This window comes from Canis aureus, chromosome 7, assembly GCF_053574225.1.
Source record: "Canis aureus isolate CA01 chromosome 7, VMU_Caureus_v.1.0, whole genome shotgun sequence".
NCBI classification, from domain to species: domain Eukaryota; kingdom Metazoa; phylum Chordata; class Mammalia; order Carnivora; family Canidae; genus Canis; species Canis aureus.
In genome coordinates this window covers 5,880,497-5,902,218 of record NC_135617.1, presented here as the reverse complement: position 1 = coordinate 5,902,218, position 21,722 = coordinate 5,880,497, and the positions used below count along the sequence as shown (strand labels likewise).

General features: G+C 40.9%; 1 protein-coding gene across 4 annotated transcripts in view; it reads left to right on the top strand.

The window, feature by feature from the left end:
- Positions 1–11,780, top strand: part of FIG4 (FIG4 phosphoinositide 5-phosphatase) — a 123,918-nt gene extending 112,138 nt beyond the window's left edge. For all 4 annotated transcript variants that reach the window (XM_077902802.1, XM_077902801.1, XM_077902803.1 and 1 more), the window contains one exon: positions 11,450–11,780. In XM_077902802.1, the coding sequence (XP_077758928.1) occupies positions 11,450–11,627 (178 nt within the window). In that variant the 3' untranslated portion in view covers positions 11,628–11,780. The remainder of the gene's footprint in view (positions 1–11,449) is intronic.
- Positions 11,781–21,722: the final 9,942 nt, after the last annotated feature.

The window sequence follows — 21,722 nt, the reverse complement described above, 5'->3', positions numbered from 1 at the left end:
ATTAGTGGCAATAGTATTGTTATTCCGGTGCTGATGTATGTTCAACAGGGGATAAATCAAATCAGTAATTATGGGCTATTCTAATTCTGTCATCCTCTTTGTCCTTGATATGCAGGACTCTCTTCAGCATGGCATAAACACACACATAAATGTGTATGTACATACATGTGCACACATGCAATGGCCCAGTAACAAGGAGAATCCCTAGTACCCACATTGTGGTCTTGAAAATACCAGTTCCCCACTAAAAGGAACCAGAGCTCCGGGAGATGTCATTGATTCCCGGTCAGTGTCAGGAAATGGACAAAGAACCTGGGACATCTTGTCAATCCAGATAGCAAGAAAGCTATTAAAATTGCTGGGATCATATCAAGAGGACACAGGAGTGAACTCGAAAAGGCTCCCACTGAACAAAGATAGGACAGTTTGAACTTCAATAATAGTAATAATTGCAGTGGAATGGGACTCATCAAATATGTTTACATCCATAAGTTTATAATGTTTTTTAAAATTCCTGATCACTATGACAGATTATAGGGAATCATTTCATTTTACAGAAAACTGGAAAATAAAGTGGAAAAATCAAGCATGTAAGACTTTGAATCGTATGAATTGTACCACTGGATAACCAAGTAAGAGGTGAGGGAAAGCATCTAAAAAAAAAAAAACAAACAAACAAAAAACAGTGTTACAACTAATTAATGAAAAAGAAATAATTAGCATTGGCAATCCCCAGTGTTACCAGATGCAGGCATTGAGCTTTATTGGCTGTTAACATCAAAAGAGATAAATAACTTAGACAGTATGACCCTCCTGATGAAACAACACGCCACCACCTATAGTCTTGCCGAAGCAATTGAAGCAAATTCTCACCAAGCTTCTGGAAGCAATTGCTGACTTGCAGAAATATAAAGGACAGAGGAACATTTTGAATTGCATCATAAATATGTGGTCAGCAAATCCAGGCTGAGAATAACTACAACCTGGGTTCTTCAACCGATGAATTGTATGTAAGGAAAAGAAGGGAGAGAGAATCTATAGATTAAAAGGCATGTGGGGGCACCTGGGTGGCTCAGTCGGTTAAGCATCTGGCTCCATCTTGGGTCATGACCCTGGGCTCCTGGGATCAGTGCATCTGGCTCTCTGCTTGGTGGGGAGTCCGATTCTCCCTCTCCCTCTGCCTCTCCACTGGCTTGTGTGCGCTCTTGTGCTCTTTCTCTCTCTCTCTCTTTCTTGCTTGCTCTCACTCAGTCTCTGTCTCAAGTAAATAAAATCTTTAAAAAATAATTTAAAAAATAAAAAAGGCATGTCACACTCTTGAAAATGGGCAAGATTAAACTAAAGCCTAGGGATGCACATTTGAATGAAAAAATCATTTTTCAAAGTGCAAAGAAGTGAATCCTGTAGGATAATGGCTACTATGGTTATGATGGGAATGGGGCACATGAAAGGGGCTTGCTTAGCTGCCAGAATTCCTATTTCTTGACCTGGGTGGTGTTCACCTTTAAATATTTCTATGTGTCCATTTTGTGTGGTTTCCTGTAACTATGTTTTATTTTACAATAAAAATGAAATACGTTGATAATTCTGAAACACAGTAGTTTTTCCATGGTAAATATTGGGTAAACATTGTTAATATTTTATATTTAATTGACATATACATATGGCAGTGATTTAATGTAACCAAAAACTTTTCCCTGACAAACCTATAACAGCCTCTAGGGCCCTTATGTGTAATACACTGATTTTTTTACATATGACAATATAAAAAGTCACATTTTAAGAGCAAGATGTTCCAACTGTATCTAAGAAATAGTAAATGTTACAATATGTTGTCTAGATTTATTGGTTCCATTACTCCAAACACTCATCAACTGTACTTTTGGTTCAGTATCTGCACATTGTAAATGTCCATAAAACGAACATGATAAAAATGAGTTCACATAGAGTCATTTAAAGTACATCATTTTGTGGGGAAGGTTGAAATATATAGATTGCATCTTTCCACAGCATTATGTCTAAACAGCATATGTGTATATAATGTATGTAAGCATAAATATATATTGTATTTGAGTGTATACAAGGATAAATAAGTATCATATATAAATATTTTATGTGTGTATCCTGTCCGTGTGTAAACATATGCAATTTTTTCATCTAGTAGATCTGATGAAAAATGACAAATGAGTCTTCAAAAGATACAGTTTAGCAGCCTTAGACATTACAAATGCATAAATCTTTTGAGATATATTAAGGTCATTGTGTTCTATAAATAATTGTTCTGTGTTGTTGTTGCTTAGGCTTAGGCATAAAATCTTCCACTGTTGTGAGACTGCAGTGCTTCTCTGGTTGGCCTGTCATTGACATGGCTCCCTGACAGGTTGAAGGCAGATGAGTGTTTGAGAAAACACACAATAAGGATTTTGCTGTCTTCATGCTCTCTCCATTACCAAAATGCCACCTACTTCTGTCCTATCAAAATCTTAAAAGACCTAGTCTACCCTGTGGAGTCAAGGTTGCTTATTGCTGAGCCTCTGAAGGGCCTCCCATACAGACAGCAGCCTGTGTCTCTGGTCTGTGAGGTGATACACTCTATGTTCCACCATCACAGATTATATTCTTCACCTTCTTCTCATCACCACTTTTTGCTTCCTCTGTGGTGGGTCATTTAAAGACTGGCATTACTGTCATCTTCCCTTTAATGAATTTTAACTTGCCTATGAGATTTCCAATCTCCTTTTCAGTGTCTCTGCTGGAGGACAGTACAATCATCTTGTTACAACAGCAGCTATTAAAAGTATTTGGACATGTTTGTATATAAAAAAATCAGATTTGTCCATTATTCTGTGACATGGCATTAGCTTTCAGTGGCATAATAAGGCTGAAATAATTAGACTTTGTTAGGGATCATATATTCTATTCGTAGCATTTTCTTTAAAGATTTATTTATTTATTTTATTGGAGTTTAATTTGCCAACATATAGCATAACACCCAGTGCTCATCCCACCAAGTGCCCACCTCAGTGCCCGTCACCCAATCACCACCCCCCTCCCACCTCCCTTTCCACCACCACTTGTTCGTTTCCCAGAGTTAGGAGTCTCTCATGTTCTGTCTCCCTCTCTGATATTTCCCACTCATTTTCTCTCTTTTCCCCTTTATTCCCTTCCACTATTTTTTATATTCCCCAAATGAATGAGACCAGATAATGTTTGTCCTTCTCCGATTGACTTACTTGAGTACTTACTTACTCAACATCATATCCTCTAGTTCCATCCACGTCGAAGCAAATGGTGGGTATTTGTCATTTCTAATGGCTGAGGAATATTCCATTGTATACATAGACCACAGCTTCTTTATCCATTCATCCTTCAATGGACACCGAGGCTCCTTCCACAGTGTGGCTATTGTGGACATTGCTGCTAGAAACATCGGGGTGCAGGTGTCCTGGTGTTTCACTGCATCTGCATCTTTGGGATAAATCCCCAGTAGTGCAATTGCTGGGTCGCAGGGCAGGTCTAATTTTAACTTTTTGAGGAACCTCCACACAGTTTTCCAGAGTGGCTGCACCAGTGCACATTCCCACCAACAGTGCAGGACAGTTCCCCCTTTCTCTGCATCCTCTCCAACATTTGTGGTTTCCTGCCTTGTCAATTTTCCCCATTCTCACTGGTGTGAGGTGGGATCTCATTGTAGTTTTGATTTGTATTTCCCTGATGGCCAGTGATGCGGAGCATTTCCTCATGTGCTTGTTGACCATGTCTGTGTCTTCCTCTGTGATTTTCTGTTCATGTCTTTTGCCCATTTCATGATTGGATTGTTTGTTTCTTTGCTGTTGAGTTTAATAAGTTCTTTATAGATCTTGGGTACTAGTCCTTTATCTGATAGGACATTTGCAAATCTCTTCTCCCATTCTGTAGGTTGTCTTTGAGTTTCGTTGACTGTTTCTTTTGCTGTGCAGAAGCTTCTTATCTTGATGAAGTCCCAATAATTCATTTTTGCTTTTGTTTCTCTTGCCTTCATGGATGTATCTCATAAGAAGTTACTGTGGCCAAGTTCAAAAAAGGGTGTTGCCTGCGTTCTCCTCTAGGATTTTACACACGCTCTCTCTCAAATAAATAAATCTGTAAAAGGTTTATTTATTTGAGAGAGAGCATGTGTACACGTGCACAAGCAGGGGGAGGGGCAGAGGGTGAGGGGGAGAAGCAGACTCCCCACTGAGCAGAGGGCCCAAGGGAGGGCTCGATCTCCTGAGCCCGAGATCACAACCTGAGCTGAAATCAAGAGTCAGAGGCTTCACTGACTGAGCCACCCATGGGTCCCATAGATTCATAGCATTTTGTGTGTTAATATAGACTTACTGTCTTTTAGTAGGAATAAAAAAGTAAATTAATTTCTTTACCTTGATAATGTTTAGAATGCCATCAACAGGTAATAACATGGTTTAATTTCCCAACACATGGGTAAGGACTTTGCCCCTCAAGTCTGTCACCTTCACTCTATGATATCACATGGATATACCCAAAGACATGTGAAAGCACCCTAAGAGGGGCAAGGCAGCAAATAACAAGTGCTGACCCATACGGCCAGTGTTGAAATTGGCATGACAGGTTTGTGAAAGGGAATAGAGGCAGTGCCTGCTTTCTCGGATCCCAAAATAGAGGGCTATGTTTTGCCTTTTGTTTTATTAGAGGTGATTTGAAGGTTGACACATGCCATTTATTAACTTTGTTAATCTGCCTGAGTCGCTGTTTTCTCACCTCTAGAGAATAAGGACTCACCCCTTCTGCCTAACCATTGTTTTTTGACCAATGTTGATGGCTTTACCCTGCTAGAAGGCACTCCAGCCTGCCCTCAGTTGCCTTGTCCACATATGGATTATATGAAGAAAGGAACTTAGGAGCAAGGCTTCTAGTGGGAAACCCTAACCTCCTCGTCATCTCAAGTAATCCAATCACAATGAATTCAGGTTCTGAATTTAGAAAACCAAGGTAAAATTTTAATCTTTAACCAGATGTCATTAATTCATTCTTTTTTTAATAATAAATTTATTTTTTATTGGTGTTCAATTTGCCAACATACAGAATAACACCCAGTGCTCATCCCGTCAAGTGCCCCCCCTCAGTGCCCGTTACCCATTTACCCCCACCCCCCGCCCTCCTCCCCTTCCACCACCCCTAGTTCGTTTCCCAGAGTTAGGAGTCAATGAATAACTTTTGAGCACTTACCATATGCCAGGGGCTCCTCTGGACATTGGAGATAAAGAGGTGATCAAAATGGAGTTCGTATTCCTAGTAAGTATATAAATATTCCTAGTAAATATATAAATAAAAGATCAGAGAATAAGAAATGGTATACAGAGATTTATTAGGGTAATGGGCTTAGAGAGACATTAAAGTACACAGAATTTATGAGGAAAGAATAATAGGAAAGAGGTTCTAAGTCTTTCCAATAGATCTTTCTGTGATGATAGAAATAATCTGTATCTACACTGTGTCAAACAGTGGCCATTAGCTATATGTGGCTAGCAGACACTTGAAATGTGTGACCAGTGCTACTGAGAAGCTAATTTTAAATTTTATTTAATTTTAACTAAATTTAAGTAGACACATGTGGCTAATGGTTACCATATTGGATGGGTATAGTAAAGAGCTACATTTTTGTTTTTGTTTGTTTTGTATATTTTTTATTGGAGTTCAATTTGCCAACATACAGTATAAACCCAGTGCTCATCCTGTCATGTGCTCCCCTCAGTGCCCATCACCCAGTCACCCCGTCCCCCGCCCACCTCCCCTTGCACTACCCCTTGTTCATTACCCAGAGTTAGGCATCTAAGAGCTACATTTTGGATTTAGGTGTCTATACTTATGCACAGAGTGTAAGTAATACACAACATTCTCTTGAGTTTTTAACATGATAAAGCAGACACATTCTCACCACACCATCTTGGTAAATAGATTCATGACTGGGAGTACCTTATTGGAAAGATACCAGCAACCTAATAAGGCAACTAAAGAGAAGCAATGGATCGTCCAAAAAAAAAAGTAAGATTGGCATCCACACACTGAGGGCTGAAGGCTCTGAGCAGTAGTAAAGGCTAGAGAGAGAGAAATTTATTTCATGGCAATGTGTACCATAGACTCCTCTGCTGGTTAGGTAAGGGCCATTATTTTCTAATTGTAAAACCTGCAGAAAGACAGATAGACTAATAATCAAGGGCTGGTGCTTTTAAGGCATTTGCTGAGGTTTCACTCCACCGAGACCAGAAGCATCCGATCAATTTTGAACCTGGCCTCATTACAGTTTTCTCTCAAAAATCAGAGGAAATGATGAAAGAAATGACCTGATGATCAGTTACGACCAACAAAGAGTTATTTGGTGATGTGAAAGAAACATAAACTTGGAATTTGTGATGGCAACAGAAGGGGATAGATATTCTGTGACCAGAACCATTACTAAATTTTCTGGAAATGCCAAATGGGATTTGATATATGCCAAAATGCTAATCATAGGAAAGCTATAACCTTTTAACATATGCAAAAGTATCATCACCTGGATAGTATTATTGAAATTATACAAATATTGTCCCATTTTTCTATCGCCAGCCACAAATTACCATGACATAACTGAATTCAGAAGACATTTCAATCTGACCAATTAAATATCTTCCTGTCAGAGCAGCATGTTTATTGAGTATTCTGTATGTGTTAGGAAAAAAGGCGTCAATAGGAATTTAACTTTAAAGGAGATTCAGACATTAGTTCTACATCCAAGTGTAAGATACGGTTATTGTCAGACATGGTCATATAATATAACCAAGTGAGGAATACCACATTTAAGAAAAGGCATAAAAAGGCACAAGTAAGTATTTTCTTTTTCTTTTTCTTTTTTTTTTTTTAGTATTTTCTTTAAGAACATGTGGTGCATCTTATGAATTTCTGCCTGAAGTGTTTCTCTTCTGTGAATGGGAATTGCAGTTAAGGCCAAGTGTCATCGATCTTTGGTGTTTGAGTGTACCAAAGAGGTATGGGTTAAGCAGCCCATAAATGAACTGGCAAATATATTATTTTAAATAAGACTGTTACATTCCTTGAGGGGAAATACAGAGCTCTTCTTTGAAGATGGAATGAGGTTCTGTAGATAAAAAGAAATGAGCCTGCACATTTGTAATTATAATATTTTATCTCCAGAAATACTACTGGCATTTGAATTAGGGGCAGTAGGTCTTATCCCTTTACGGGGCTCCGAGGACAAGTTGAAAACAAAATTCCCTCTGTTTATGGCCAAGAGAGAAAAGTGGAACCATCTTTTCCACCATGAAAGTGCAGTAATAAGCTAGCTCTCTCCACCAGAATGAATAAAAGAAAGTAGTTTCACAGTTTCCACATCATTTAGTGTTTAAGTACTGGTCTTTTAATCTAGAAACAGATGCCATCTAAGCTAATAAAAAGACTATTCCATGTAGTTTCGAAAGCCTTATTGAGTTATCCATCTCTCTCCAATACCCTCAGAGACAAGGTGCTGACCAGCGGCCCCTTGTGAGGGTTTTGGATGTTTTTGTGTTTCTTTCCCACCTTGGAAATGGTGTGTAAGCCAATGGGGAAAATCAAATGTGTCTCCTCATTAGGAAATGTGTGGTGCATCTAATATCACTGCTTATATATTTACAATTAAACATCAAATTATCATTGTTGATGGAAGGTTAGTGGTGGTATATCATTTGAAAAAAGGTTTCTGGTTTAAACATGTACAGTGCTACTGACTGACCACAAATAAATCTTATTTAGCATTTTGGATACATTTTAGCCTCCTTAGACCAAAGAGTCTCAAACTTAGCAAGTGTTAGAATCACCAGGAAGCCTTATTAAACATCTTTGCTGGGTCCCACCCTCAGAGTTTCTGATTCAGTAGGTCTGGGCCTGAGAATTTAGATTTCTAACAAGTTCTAACAAGTTCCCAGGTGATGCTAACACGCCTGGCCTGGGGACCACACTTGGAGAACCCCTGCCTTACGACCATGGGGAGCTCATTGAAACTGGCTTCTTGATGTCTGAGTAAAATGAAGAAACAAGAGTTTCTCTGAATCTGCCTCTTCCTCCTCATTTTTCTGATTATGCCAAAAATATTGAGTATATCTTAAGCTTCTTTCCAGCCCAAACCCAGTAAGAGCCATTTTAATATCAATTTTGTTGATTAATACAGGCTTTGAATCTAGAAGAATAAAAAGGACAAAGAGGATAGTTGATGCATTTTCTGACTCCCTACATTGTTTTGAAACCATAGTGAGGTGGTGCTGGAGCCCAAAACCCACCCGCCACTCAATCTGATGCCATTTCAGGCTGATATTTCAGACTTGGTGAAATGTCAGACATCCACATGGCAGTGAAGCAGTTTACGAAGAAGTAGGGTGAGGACTCCTGATTGATTTACTGGTAAGCAAGCAAAGGCACTGGGCAGAAATGGCTGGTCTATGGCCCCATTCATGGTTGTCCCAGCCCTACATCCACAGGCATTTTAAGTTGGCTTTAAATATCTCATCTGTGGGCAGCCCTGGTGGTTCAGCAGTTTAGCACCACCTTCAGCCCAGGGCGTGATCCTGGAGACCCGGGATCGAGTCCCACATCAGGCTCCCTGCATGGAGCCTGCTTCTCCCTCTGCCTGTGTCTGTGTCTCTACCTCTCTGTGTGTGTCTCTCATGAATAAATAAATAAAATCTTTTTTAAAAAAATCTTATCTGTGAAATGGAGGGTATAATCCCAGTGCTTCCTGTGCCCTGGTGCTATTACATTCCTCAGTCTGCCCACCTGTATATTCAGCCGAGGCCTCTGCAGAAGGACAAAACAATGACTTGGTCACTTGGCATTTCCCCTTAAGCCTCATTACGGTTTAGTACCCAAGATAGCCTCTTCCTGCATCTCTTGGGTGTCTGGTGTGATTTCTGCCAGAGAGGTCTTCATTGATGCACAGAGGGTTCTGGGCAAAGGTCTGGCTTCCAAGACAGGATAGAAACCATTGGTCCCATTTTAAAATTGACTTTAAATATCTCATCTGTGAAATGGAGCATATAATCCCAGTGCTTCCTGCCTCCAGGGCAAGTGTGAAGATTAAGTAAGATACTATATGAAAAAGGGATTTGAGAAGGGGAAGATTCTAGACAGGTATAGGTGATGTGGTTCAGGAGTAGTTGCTCTGGCTGGTGCTTTGAGGAGAATCTCTAAAAACCCTAATGGAGTCTTCATTTTAAAGGTTCAGATTAAAAAGGTTTGACCCTAAATATTATCAACCATGAAAGAATTCTAACATTTCAGTGTGAATTATGTAAATGGCTGGAGAGTTGCATGTTTTTATGAGGGAAAATTGAGAAGAGTTCATGTATTCATCATCCTAGTTGTTCACCATCACAGCGTGTTCTCCACAGACATCAGAATAACTGTAACTTGTGTGTTTCGAAGAAAGCACTGCAGCCAGGCTGGAGGACAGATGGAGATTCAGACATCTCAGGATTCTTTCACCTTGGTCTTTTTTTTTTTTTTTTAACTTTGAGTAAATCATTTTCCTTTTTTTTTTTTTTATTTACTTAGATAAGGTTACATTCTAAGATTGTGTGAAATAATTTAAGTGCTTCAAAAAAAATGGGGGTATTTCACAAACTATATACCAAATTTGAATTGAACTGTATGATCCTGAGATGAAAACAGTTGAGGTTGGCTTCCAGGAAGAATATTCCACCTCCAGCTATATTTTATTTTGATGTAATGTAATGCATCTCCAGCCATGGCAGGATGTGCTAGTGTTCCAGGTAAAGACAAAGCACAGTGAGCTACCTTGACTGTTTTCTGGGTAAGAAAGATCCACATTTGATTGCAACGCATCCTCTGAGGATTGGGGTGTTACTATACGACTCCTGTCTTCTACTGTGTGTCTCCACTTCCTGATGTGTCTTGAAATGCTGACATTCCAGGTTCAGACTTACTGGGACTCAGGCCCAATTCTGCTCCTGACAGCAAGGTATCCCCCCCTGCCCCCAGCATAAGGGGTCCCAGCTAAGCAAACAACCACATATTCAGGATGCCTTCCTGATGCCTCTGATATGATGAGTAAGGCTAGATTCCAGCCCAGCAGAATAGAGTCTTCAGATCTTCTCCCTCTGTGTTATCTTGCCATAAGATGTATCCCCCACCTCACAGGGCCAGCCGTGGGTCAAGTGGTAGAGTGTGGAGTCCCTCACAACATTTTAGCTTTCCGTCCTCCCCATCAGTGGCACTTTCTTGACCTTCCATCCACACTCTACACACATGCTCATTCTGCATCACACCTGACTTGGCTGACTGACTCATCCCTTGAAGGCCAGCTCTCAGCTAAGGATGTAGGTGCTCAGTGTTCATTGAGTAAAGGTTGTGTCAGACACCAAACTGCATTTTGATGAGGCTTTTCTGGAGACAACACCTTCTCCAGTGGGTGAAGGAAATTTCAAGCCTTAAGTTAGCCTGGATGGTGGGATATGGAGGGATATTTTTGAATAAAGAGATTCTTGGGTGCTTTTCAATACCTCAGAAAGGAAGGAGCCTGCCTATTACAGATCCACAATCTCTTATCAAAAGCCTGAGGCCAGATGTGTTTTAGAATTCACAATTTTGGGGGTGTTAGCATAACAGGATGGTACATCCCCAGTGTGATGTGAGGACTTGTCTGATAACTGAACACATTAATATTCACACAAAATGGAATGGGTATTGTTGGTTCAGGTTAGGATATGCCACTGAATGAATTTCAATTGGGTCAGGTTTTACCATCAAAGTGACATTTGGTCTTAAAGCTTTTGGGATTTCAGAATTGCAGATAAGGAATTATGCACCTGTAATTATTAATAATAATTCATGTTTACTGAGCACTTACAGTGTGCCCAGCATTATGCTAAGTGAGCCCTTTACATGTATAAACTCGTTTGCTCTTCTTATCAATGTGAGGAAGGAATTAGTATCTCTTACTTCACTGATTCCTACTAAATCTTCCTTTAAAAACTATAGATAATTGTTAGAACAAATAAATGAATTCCATAAATACACCAAAAAAAAAACACATTGAGTTCCTATGATGTGTCAAGGAGCAAAAAATATACAGCCCCCACCTAAAGTTACTCCAGTCATGCGAGGGAGGCAGATGGGTGCCCAGACATGGGTGTCCCCAGGGCTGCTAGAACAGAGAATGGGTGCCCACCTAGCCTGTGCTTCACAGAAGACTTCCCAGACAGGTGCTGGTCCAGCTCCATCCTCTGGGTGGGAGAGGAAGCCAGCTTAGAGAATGCGGGGTGGGGGTGGGGGGCCTACAACCCGTTATTAAGTCCACATGGTCAAGGTCAGTAGCTCCTGAATGCTTTGAGACCATAGCTGCCTGTGAGTCTTTCACTTTATTTTCTTTCATGTAGCCTTTGTCTTCTCTTCCCTTTTACAGAACACCTATCTCAGCTTTCTCACAAGACAATATCTACGAAGTTCAGCCTCCAAGAGTAGATAGAAAATCTACAGAAATCTTCCAAGCCCACATCCAGGCCAGTCAAGGTATCATGCAGCCCCTTGGAAAAGAAGACCTCTCCATGTACCGAGAATACATCAGGAACCGCTACCTCTGACGAGAAAGCAGGTCCACCCATGAAATTGCTTACGTTGTCGTCTGTTTTGTCTCATCTTAAAAAGTTAATTTCCTAGGAGTCCTTTACATCTGAGAGTTATTCCTTTTTGTAACTAGTGAACTATAAATTATAGGAAATAAAGAAATGATTGAATATTTTTGCTCTCCTTGTCTTTGCTTTAGTTTAGAAACATTTGTTTAGAAATGCAGTCAACAGGGGCGCCTGGGCGGCTCAGTTACTTAAGCATTCAGCTCTTGATTTTGGCTCAGGTCATGATCTCAGGTTGTGAGATTGAGCCTCACGTTGGGCTCCATGCTCAGTGTGGAATCTGCTTAAGATTCTCTCTCCCTTCTCCTTCTGCCCCCTCCCCCGCTTGCAAATTGTCTCTTCTCTTTTTAAAATAAATAAATAAATAAAATCTTTTTAAAAATGCAGCCAATATAGTATCACACCATAATTAGGAAATTAACAAGTATTTATGGAGTGTCTGCTGTGTGCCCAGGCACTATCTGTGGTAGAGTCTAGGAGTAGCACAGTAAGCAAAACGCCAAAAAACTCCTCTCTTGTGCAAAATGAAGAATTTTTCTTCAAAGTATTTTTCTTTATTGTTAACATATTTTTTTAAATGAATTCTGATTTTATGTTAACTTTGGGGTTTGATTAAAAAATGTATTACACTGAAAACTCTTGTTCTTAGGAAATAAATGCTGAAATATTTATGGATAAAGGGACAAGATGTCAATAAAGTGCTGCTCCCCAATGGTTCAGTAAAAAAAGAACAAATGGGGCAAAATATTAATAATTAGTAAATCTGGGAAAGAATAAATGGGGATTTTTTGAACAATTCTTATAAATATAAAATTCTATCAAAAGAAAGCATTAAAAATGTGTTATCCTGTATAACTTTTGTGGTGTACAGTTGTGTTACCTGATTAGACAGTTGGTGTCCAGTCAGGGTTGACTCATCACCTACACATGGTTTGCTCTCTGTGGAGTCAAACATAACGTGGACAACTTTCTGCATTGTCTGACAGTTTGACATAAGTGATATGATCTCATTATGCCTATGCTTATATATAATATATATATAATATATATAAAATGCCTCTGTTCTCCCTCCTCATAAATAGAGTAGAAAACCAAGCTGTCTAATGGGAGAAGGAAAACTATCAGCCTAAATGACCTTTAAGGTATCTCCAACCTGGGACACCTGGGTGGCTCAGTGGTTGAGCGTCTGCCTTCGGCTCAGGGTGTGATCTCAGAATCCAGGGTCAAGTCCCACATCGGGCTCCCCACAGGGAGCCTGCTTCTCCCTCTGCCTGTGTCTGTGCTTCTCTCTCTCTGTGTCTCTCATGAATAAATAAATAAATCTTTAAAAAACAAACAAACAAACAAAAAGGTATCTCTAACCCCGAGATGCTGGAATTCTGTGGAAAGTTCAACAATGCAGGTAAAAAGCCCCTAATTAGTAGATATGTTTTTATTGCTGTCATCATAAAACCTGGTTTAGAGAATGACAGCAGGCAAGAGAAAATTTGTGTTGGCATGGTTTGGTTATGTCCCTCGGTAGCTTGCTACTGCATGTGCAGTTTCTCCCGAGTCTTCCCAAATCAAGAAATTATCTCACATTGCCAGGGAAGTGTCAAGTTATAGACCAAACACTGATCTTCATTTTTAAAATTTATTTTTAAACATGGCTTTTTGGAGGTCTGTCTCCTTGTGACGAGAATAAAACCTTTGTGAAGATCTAGAATCTAGGACTTCTCTCAGATCCTTCTTTGGCTGGGAAGTAAGGCCCACAGTGCCTCCTCTGTTGGTGTGTTGTGAAGTTTGGAGGGAATGTATGTGAAACAGGTAGCCAGGATTCCTGGCACATACATGATGCTCAGAAAATAGATAGTTGTGTGGTGCAGTGATGGTGGTTGGTGATGGTGGGGCAGACAATGTTCTCAAAATAAGGCCACTGTTTAATTAAACATGATTAACATGGTTTTTAACATAACAAATTAACATTATTTCCACATAAAATGATATCCGAACCATTAATTTTCCCATTAATTCAGATCACTTCCACTTTAGCTGTACAAGGAAGGCCTTACAAATTGATACCAAACTAGATATAACATTTAATCTCTAGAAAGAAGTTAATGACCTCAAGCAGCATGTAAATGAAGTGAATGTATATATGAAAACACTGAAAGGCTAACATGTAAAAGGAAGTACAGAGGCTGCTCTAATTTTTATTTTTTATTTTTTTAATTTATTTTTTATTGGTGTTCAATTTACCAACATACAGAATAACCCCCAGTGCCCGTCACCCATGCTCTAATTTTTAGACCCAAAGAGAAGAAACATGTACTTAGTTTAGAGCATGAGCTATGACCCTTGTCACTTACAAGTGATCTCTAAGCCTCAATTTTTCTCACTTAATATAAAGGGTGGTTGAAAGAAACAAGAGAATACCTATAAAGCATTGGGCTTGGTGTTTATCACGTAGCAAATATTTGGCAAATGTTAGCTTGATAAGATCACCGATAGTGTGTAGTCGCCACCACTTGCTCACCTGGTGCCTGAGCAACTCAGAGCAAGACCAGGTCTCCACTCTCACCATGCCATTGTCACTGCAAAGGGAGAAGAGAAGCCTTCCTACTTCGGCGTGGCATTTTCAATTTTAACTTTTTTTAATTTTTTTTGAGATTTTATGTATGTATGTATTTATGTATGTATTTATTCATTTGAGAGAGAGAGCACAAGCAGGAGCAGTGACAGAGGGAGGGAGAAGCAGGCTCCCCGCAGAGCAGGGAGCCAGCTGCAGGGCTCAATCCCAGGACCCAGGATCATGACCTGAGCCGAAGGCAGACACCTAACTGACGCAGCCACCCAGGCGCCCCCTTAATTCTTTAGATCAACCAATATGAGTGAACCTTGAAACATGGTAGATCATAAATTGAAATATCAGCAAACAATGATGACATTCTGTGAAATAAAATTTTATTGACCATGTTATCACACCTAAGAGCGAAGTAAAAATGTTCACATGTTCACATCAAAATTCAGTGTGAACCTACTAGGACTGTGTGTGTGTGACGGTGGGGGACATGCTTTCTTAAAGCCACTTGGTGGAAATCTAAACACGACAACAGAGGAAGCTACATCTTGTTTCGGGAAACGGAGAGATGCTGTGGTCCTGGTTGAGCTTTTCCAACTTATGCGCTGCTACCAATGATGTTGAGAAGGCTGGAAGCTTCTACTGCACAAATGATCAGACATTAAAAAAAAAAAAAAAAATCAGTCTGTGGTCATGAGGCAAAAATCCATATGACTGTGACCTGTCCTCAGAAGAGTTTAATTTTAGATGTTGTGGATCCAAATTGAAATTGTTTTATGTGAATTCCATTTCCCCAACAGAAAAACAACTCCTGTCAGAATTCAAATTGATTTTATTCTCCTCTTCTATGAGAATAAATTAGTTGCCACTTGAAGATGTGATTCCAACTTTGTTGGGTTTCTGCAGGTAGAGAGTTCAAAAATTATCCTGTATCTTATTATATGTTTCACAGTAAAGCTTTTTTTCCCCCCCAACTCCATGAATTTTTTCCTTCCTAGAATTTACCAGCTGCTGAGTCAGAAGCCTTTTCTCCTTTTGGGAAATGATGTGCTTCACCGTTGTCCTCACACGTGCCATTGGGGCTGGCTGGTCAGAACAAATTGCTTAGAGGAGCCAGAGAAGGCAAAGCTGGCCGATTATCCCAAACACGCTTTTCTTACAAATCACGTTTTGCTCTTTTAAAATCAGTTTAAAGATACATTCCCTTTTTCTGGTTTGCCCCTCTGTCTGGCATTTTTTTTTTTATTCCTTTGAGATCTACACCACCTCTCACAATCTCTCCTGCCTGACAAACAATAGGGCTAACTGATGATTATTATGGTTGAATGAATCCTTTATTGAAGGAAAAATGATCTATTTTTCTTCCTTATTGAGACTTAATTTGCTCCCTTTTGGAAGAGGTGATAGATGACTCTGGAAACCGCACGTGTTCTGACCTACTCGTAGCGAAGTTCAGGTTTCTATATCTGCGTGCACATGAGCAGCTTTCATCAATAGACTCGTGAGTCCCCTTTTCATTTTCAGAAGCTGGAGGGCCATTTATTAATAAAGAACAGTAAGCTACCATTTCACTCTTGCTACCCACACACAAAATATTTTATGGCTTCATTTCTTGAGTGCATTCATCTGAGTGGACTCCCATTGTCATTGCCATCCAACTGGTAAGTAAAAACTAGATCCTCTATAATTGAAGAAGACTTTTCATAAAGAAAATCACAAAACTAAACCACTGGTATTAATTTATAGAGGAAGAAAAAGGGGACTGGGAAATAGGATTTGCTAAGCCAGGCAGCAGCCAAGATGCTGATCAAAGAGAAACACGGCATGGCTGACCAGAAGAGGGTCACAAATCCTGTTGCCCCAAGATTAGTTATAGAGACAAGGACAGTGCCGCCATCTGCTTTTTCTTTGCTGTTAAAAGGTAGAACATTCCAGCACTCCCCAAATAACCATCACTTTTCCTTTTACAGTGGGAATTATAATTTAAGTACAAAGTTTTCTTCTCTTCCCCTGTCTCTTCCTCGCCTCTCAAGCGTTGCACTTTAGAGGTGATTAGGCTGATGATAAAATTTACCGTCCTGTCCCACAGTGGCAGAGCATCTAAGACAGGTGCATCCCAAAGATCCAGCAGTCAGGGAAGAGTGGTGCCATGACATCATCTCTGATGACTAGACATGCATTGGATTCTGGATGATTTCCTCTGGGGAGGGAGTGCATGTTTAAGTCTGCGTGTAAGGATCTCCAGCTTCTGTTGGAAGACGCTTCTGGAAGGGGAAGGAAGAAGGTTTATGTGTGTGCTGAGCAGCTAGGGTGCACTTGTGAGCCTCCCAGGCCTTCCTCCGAGGACTGCCTCGCCACACCTCCCACTATGATCCCTCCCTCTGACCCAGAGTCATCAGGTCAGGGCAGGAGACTCGGATGAAATTCCTCTCCTCTGCTCCTTTCCTTCTCAAAGTTATTGAGCATCAGCAGTATGCTTGGAGCCATGCTAGCTGCTGGAGTTTAATGAGTTAAGGGGGAAGAAGATTGCTTCTTGCCCCAAGCAGCCTGCAGCATAGAGGGAAAGACAGATGTGTAAACAATCTGATACAAAATGATTTCTCAAGATCACTGCTCTGCCCAATGCTCCTGGGGCCCTGAGGAGGATGTAACTACGTAGGGTAATGAGGGAAATTTTTTACTGAGCTTGATTTTAAGAGAACAAGTAGAAACCTGACAAGGATAGCAGAGAGGGTATTCAAAAGAACAATAGGAACAAGATGGGCAGCCTCTTGGGGGTGGGGGGGCCAGAAAGTCATTTGGCATTGCTGGACAGAGGGAGGGTGGTAGAAGGGGGGGGGGAGGTGATGAGAAGGGAAAGGTCAGGGAGAAAGTTGGAAAGACAGGTCAAAAAAAAAAGAAGGGCAGCCCCAGTGGCCCAGCGGTTTAGCACCGCCTTCATCCAGGGGTATGATCCTGGAGACCTGGGATCGAGTCCTACATCGGGCTCCCTGCATGGAGCCTGCTTCTCCCTCTGTCTGTGTTTCTGCCTCTCTCTCTCTCTGTGTGTCTGTCATAATACATAATTATGTAATAAATACATAAAAATCTTTAAAAAAAAAGAAAGGAAAAAAGAAAAAGAAAAGAAAGACAGGTCAGGTGAGATTGTGAAGGACCCAATAGGCTAATGCAATGGTTCTCAAACTTTTTGAGAACCTCATTACAATTTTCAAAATTATGAAAGACCTCCATATGGGTCTTATCTATCTACATTTACCACATTAAGAAACTGGTAACTCTTTTTATTTTTTTAAGACTGATTTATTTATTTTAGAGAGAGAGAGAGAAGATGAGCAGGACAGGCAGAGGGAGAGAGAAACTCAGGCAGACTCCATACTGAGTGTGGATCCCAATGCAGGGCTCGATCTCAGGACCCTGAGACCATAACCTGAGCTGAAACCAAGAGTCAGATGCTTAGCCGACTGCACCAGGCAGGCACCCCAGAAACTGGTAACTTTTAAATATTTATCAATTCATTGAAAATAGCAATAATAAGGCCATCCCACCTTAACCGCATAGTTTTAATAAAAAATAACCTTTCCAAAACAAAAAATAATAAACTCATCAGAGGTCAACAGAAATAGCATATTTTATGAAAAATAACTTCAAAAAAATTTAATGAATATTGGCATTGTTTCACATTTTCAAATCTTCTTAACGTCTGGCTTGGCTTATTGAAGACAGCTGGGTTCTCATATCTTATGCATTCAGTCTGTTTTAATATGTTATTTTGGTTAAAACATGGGAAGAAAATCCATTTTCACACAGATACATAGTTGAAAAATGGAGAAGTATTTTGATAATAGTCCTTTTGGATTATTATGGATATTTTTTCTTACTATCCCAAAGCTCAGTAAGTGGTCGTTTCTTAAAGGTTAGTTGCATTGTGAAATTCAAAACTGTATCAGTGAACTTCTCATAGTCTGCGGCATTAAAATTGGTATATCTTACTTACACTTCGAATGGGTCTTTTACCCAAGCTTGATTTTGTTACATCACGCGTTGGTCATTTGGAAAATATTGGTTCCCTGAGATAGACAGATCTTCCAAATGTTGACGTGTTCATTTGTAGCCAGTTTTAAGTGTTGAGTAGCTGCCAAGCCCATAGAATTTCCAAAATTCTAATGTTTGCTTGGAAGCTCAAATGTTATCATTGGCAACAAATATAGCCAGTTTTCTATATAACGGCAGACAGGCTGATTTTATTCACTTTCAAGAAAAGTGGCTGCCAGATAGCCAAGCCTGATGACTATGGTTGGTCTGACAGTCCTTTTTTTCGAGTAAAGATGGTCTTCCTTGGAAAGAGTGGCTAATCCAGCTCACAACTCAAACAATTGCAATTTTCCTCAAAGCGGCCACCGTACTTGGGTATGCAGCCGAAATGCTTAGGTGCCCTTCCCCTGTGATCGCACAAAATTTCAAAAGACTACATTCAGGGGTGGAGGTCTAATCAGGGACTTTATCAGGGACATTCTTAAGTGAAGCTAGCTGTTCATGGGAAGCGGTGGGTGACGCAACAGGGTACTACCGTGTGTCCCTGCCTCGAGTCATGCTCGGCTCCCGCAGTTTTCTCCCTATTACTTTGGTACCATCAGTGCCAGTGTCAACACAGTGAGAAAAGCAAATAGTATCTTCGTATCATTATGAAAAGAGCTTGACCTGGCTGACTCCCTGACCTAGTCTGGGGAACTCCATGCCTCCGTGAACCACACTTTGAGAACTAATATGCTAAGGGATGACAGGCTTTACGGGTCACCTTTTAGACAGGTGGGACCCATTGAGGGTCTTGAGGAGGGTGCCTCAGTTGGACACTTTCTGCTCTGGTTGTTCACAGCATCCTGGCTTCTGACAGCACTTACCATACAGTTCTGCAGCATGCATCTGTCTTCCCAGGGAAACTGAGCACTGGGAGAGCAGAGCCAAGCCCCCCTCCTCTGCATCTCCCAGCCCAGAGCCCCTCTAACTGGCACTCAGTACACGCTGTCGAGTGAATGCTTGAGAGTAACTCTGGCAACCGTACGACACTATGGAGGCTCAGAACCAGCGGGAGACTTGAATCATCCTCTTGCCTTTGAGTGTCTAACTCATTAATTAAAACAATGTTCATTCATTCCTGCTTTGAAAGACATCCAAGGGAGATGTGAGTGCACCTTCCTTTGACCCCTACTCACCAACCTGTTGCATGCCTCTGTCTGTGGCCACCAGGGATGTGCTATATGGACAGACCATAAGCCTTGTCTTTCTGGAGAAAAGAGATTTATTTGAACATGGATTTCTCTTTTATTTATCACATCCAAAAGAATCAGCCAGTGCCAACTCCAAATTCTGTTGGATTGAGCCATTATAACATTAAATATTCCACTGACAAAGCTGAAAATTCTTAACTGTGTGTATTTTCACCCCATGTATTTATTTTTGATGGCTTTTTAGCAGGGGAAGGTATACTAGAGGTTATATTAATGTGCTTTTTTTTTTTTAAACTATTCATTGAACTATGGAGAATTATAGCGTAATTTTCCACTTCCAGATGGACTATAAAGGTCCGGGTTTTTCCAAAAGATATGGATAGCAATTTTGTTAAGTTTGGCATTGCCTCAATCAAGTCTAATACCTCTGAAAAATCAATTTGAGAAAAGATACCACATGTTGGCAAATCATGTGTGATAAAAGCTTTCATGAATCTCACTTCCCTGATTATGAAGTCATCTTTAATTCAGTTCAATAAAACATTTAATTTTGTCTGTATCTTCAGAGGCAGAAATTCGCAGGTCAGCTTGTTCACAGAAAACATTTAGTACATGGAAGTATACGATCTTTCTAATCATCATTTTAGGTTAATTAAAGTTGTGTAAAAAAATCTATTTTATCTTTTTCTTATGAATCTTTGGGATAATATAATTAAATGTCTCTATACATCTTCTGAGAGTCTTCTGCATTAAAAAAAAAAAAAGAAAGAAAGAAAAAAAAGTTCTGTTCAGGAAACTCAAATTACTACCTTCATTAAGAATCTCCATTTTACAGGCTTATTAGGGGGAGTTTATTATTTTTTTAGACAAAACTTGCAGGGTGTTGACAGCTGTAGCAAAGGGGCTCATCTGGATCTGGGTCGTGGATCCAGATCCACTGACACTCACCCAGGAGACTTAATGTCCTCCCAGGGGCTAGGACCAATCCAGAACAATAGGAAACTATTCTTGAATAGTGGCACTAATCTCCACTTTAGGCCCTGGAGTGTGGTATTTTTGATTCACCACAACCTTGGTATATGGGGAGGGAGCCATTTCAAGGGCTCGGCCCTGCTTACTCTGAGAATTGTTAACCGTGTTCAGTCCAAGGATCCAGTGTGGAGATTACTCCAGCTGCCACGTACATCAGATCCAACGACACACTCGCTATCTGGGCAAGTGGCCACCGCAGCCCCCATGTGGGTCCATGGCGAGCTGGACTCTAACCTGGTTTCCATTTATTACCTGGCCTCTGTGAGTGGCCACTCGCTCTAACCAGGATCACAATGACACTTTGCATCTCCAGGTATCAGTGTCAACCTATCAGCTCCTTGTTTAAGACACACTGAGAGGTGCGGATTCCCTTGTTAGCAACAGAAATCTGATGGAATGGGAGGATCTACCTCCAGCTCAACAAACATTTTATGAGTACTTATGGGGTGGCAAGCATGTGCCAACAGGCTGATCTCAAAACATAGTTTGAGGCCCAGCGCTGACTGGAAACTGCTGGTTGTTAGAGGACCCAGAGCATCCTGGAAGGTCCGATCTGCAGCATGGGGCCCCTGCAGAGCGTGGACCTAGGGCTCTTATTGCCAGAGGTTTTTGTTGTTTTTTTTTTTATTTATTTTTTATTGGTGTTCAATTTACCAACATACAGAATAACCCCCAGTGCCCGTCTGCAGCGTGGGGCCCCTGCGGAGTGTGGACCTAGGGCTCTTGTTGCCAGGGTTTTGTGACTCTCCCACTGAGTCCGTGTCAGCGCCATGGGTTTTGAATGAACCCGGTTTATGAGGCAGAAATAATGCACTGAGATCAGTCTCAAAGTTAAAAATGCCTATGTATTTGGGGGAAAAAATAGATGTGCGTTCCTCAAAGTGAGAAGGCTTTCCGATTGGGATTTCTGGAGCCAACGACGTTAGCCATTCCTTCCATAGGGAAACATGTTATGAAATAGGGTGGGAACTTGAATGGGGCAGACATTTCCTATGGGGAGATTTACAGGGGGGCTTCCTTCCTCTGTTGGGACACAGTGTTCTCTGGGGCCCACGAGGAAGGGAAAGTCCCGCTCAGCCTCATGGGGTGGGGGCTGCCTGCCAGACAGTGTGCAGGGTGGGATGCTGCAGGAGGGCAGGGCCATGGTGCCCATGTCTGGCTGATGGGAGCCCCAGCGCCCGGGAGGTGGCCCAACCAGGCAAACCTGGAGCCCCAGATATGCCTCCACCT